This window comes from Salvia hispanica, chromosome 4 (assembly GCF_023119035.1).
Source record: "Salvia hispanica cultivar TCC Black 2014 chromosome 4, UniMelb_Shisp_WGS_1.0, whole genome shotgun sequence".
Classification (NCBI taxonomy): Eukaryota; Viridiplantae; Streptophyta; class Magnoliopsida; order Lamiales; family Lamiaceae; genus Salvia; species Salvia hispanica.
The window spans coordinates 18,426,311-18,428,404 of record NC_062968.1 but is presented as its reverse complement, the minus strand read 5'-3'; the positions used below and the strand labels follow the sequence as shown (position 1 = coordinate 18,428,404).

The 2,094-nt window shown below is 39.2% G+C and overlaps 1 protein-coding gene across 1 annotated transcript; it reads left to right on the top strand.

Moving 5' to 3' along the window:
- Positions 1–1,004: 1,004 nt before the first annotated feature.
- On the top strand, positions 1,005–1,700 carry LOC125220538 (secreted RxLR effector protein 161-like). Its single transcript, XM_048122699.1, has one exon. The coding sequence runs from the start codon at positions 1,005–1,007 to the stop codon at positions 1,698–1,700; it is 696 nt and encodes a 231-aa protein (XP_047978656.1).
- Positions 1,701–2,094: the final 394 nt, after the last annotated feature.

Genomic DNA, 2,094 nt, shown 5'->3' with positions numbered 1-2,094 from the left:
ATGAACAGCCCGAGCCAGAAGAAAACCAACTCAATAGGCCTAGAAGGATTCGTCGTCCACCTGAGAGACTGAATCTAATGGTTGAGAACCAAGATGATGAAGTTGATTTAGATGACGATGAGCCTAAGACCTATACCGAGGCGGTGTCAGACACCGATCGAGAGAAGTGGCTTGAAGCCTTGATATCTGAAATGGACTCGATGTACTTCAACTTAGTCTGGGAACTAGTTGACTTGCCAGATGGGGTTTACCCTATAGGCTGCAAATGGATCTTCAAAAAGAAGAGAGATGCAGATGGCAAAGTACAAACCTACAAGGCTAGGTTAGTGGCAAAGGGTTATAGTCAACGCGAAGGCATTGACTATGATGAAACCTTTTCGCCAGTTGCTAAGATCAAGTCCATTAGGATATTACTTGCAATAGCTGCATACTACAACTTTGATATTTGGCAAATGGATGTCAAAACCGCATTTCTCAATGGAGAATTAGAAGGCGATGTCTATATGACACAACCTGAAGGTTTTGTATCGAAAGAAAGGCCGAATGCAGTGTGCAAGCTAAAGAAGTCCATTTATGGACTTAAGCAAGCTTCGAGGAGTTGGAATATTTGTTTTGACAGAACAATCAAATCGTTTGGTTTTGTCAGAAGCAAAGAGGATCCATGTGTTTATAGTAAACGCGAAAATGGAAACGTCGTATACCTTATCATATATGTCGATGACATCTTGATTATGGGAAGCGATCGTTCCATGATGCAATCCGTGAAAGAATGGTTGTCTAGTTCCTTTATGATGAAGGATCTGGGTGATGCTTCCTACATCCTTGGAATCAAGATCTATCGAGATAGACCGAATAGGATGTTAGGATTATCACAATCCACTTACATAGACAAGTTGCTAAGGCGCTTCTCAATGGAGAATTCTAAGAAAGGTTTTCTTCCTATGGGACATGACATTGTATTGTCAAAGAAGGATTGTCCTTCTAATGACAAAGAAAGAGACAACATGAAAAGGATCTCATATGCTTCGGCTATAGGATCTATTATGTATGCCATGATATCTACTAGGCCAGATGTGGCCTATGCGCTTAGCATGACAGGCAGATTTCAGCAAAATCCCGGTGAGGAACATTGGAAAACTGTTAAGACTATTCTTAAGTACCTTAGAAGGACTAAAGAATATTTCTTAGTCTATGGTGGACAACCAGAGTTATCAGTTACTGGGTATACTGATGCTAGTTTCCAAACAGACCATGACGACTATAAGTCTCAGTCTGGATATGTTTTTATCCTCAATGGTGGAGCAGTGAGTTGGAATAGTTCCAAACAAGGTACAACTGCCGATTCCACCACCGAAGCCGAGTATATTGCTGCATCTGAAGCTGCCAAAGAAGTTGTTGCTTTGTTAGAGTTCGTTAAGGAACTGGGTGTCGTTCCGAGTGCCAGTAGTGCAATACCTTTGTACTGTGACAACACTGGTGCTGTTGCGCAAGCAAAAGAACCCAGAGCTACGAACAGGAACAAGCATGTTCCTAGAAGATATCATCTGATTAGAGAAATAATTGAAAGAGGCGACATAAAATTAGAAAGAGTACCCACTGATGATAATTTGGCTGATCCTTTCACCAAACCATTATGTATAGCAAAACACAACAAGCACTTTGAGAGCTTAGGTGTTAAGCATGTTGGTAGATGGCTTTGAATCAGTGGGAGTTAAAGTTTTATATGTCTTAGAAACATTTTGTATTGAGACAATATTACTTGATCACATTCAATGAAAATTTTATTTTCTATGGGTTTTGTGCACTTATTGGAATAATTGTTTAAATGTTTGTCTTTATTCTAAATATTTGTTCCCTTGAATTATGACTGTCGTTAATGGTGTGAGACATTAATGATATAGTATAATTCTAAAATAGCCCTAACCAATGATCATCAAGAATGGGATATTGATGATATGTTATAGGTTAGCATGGGGTTTGCATCACATTCTTCGAGAATGTAGTTGTTCTCACAACTATGAGATATTTGATACTCGTGATGGACACATGGTATACTTTGGAGAGTATTGGTATACCCTACTATTAAACTGTTTT

Excerpts from the sequence above, each read along its gene's own strand:
- LOC125220538 (XM_048122699.1), top strand. The coding sequence starts at position 1,005 with ATGAAAAGGATCTCATATGCTTCGGCTATAGGATCTATTATGTATGCC.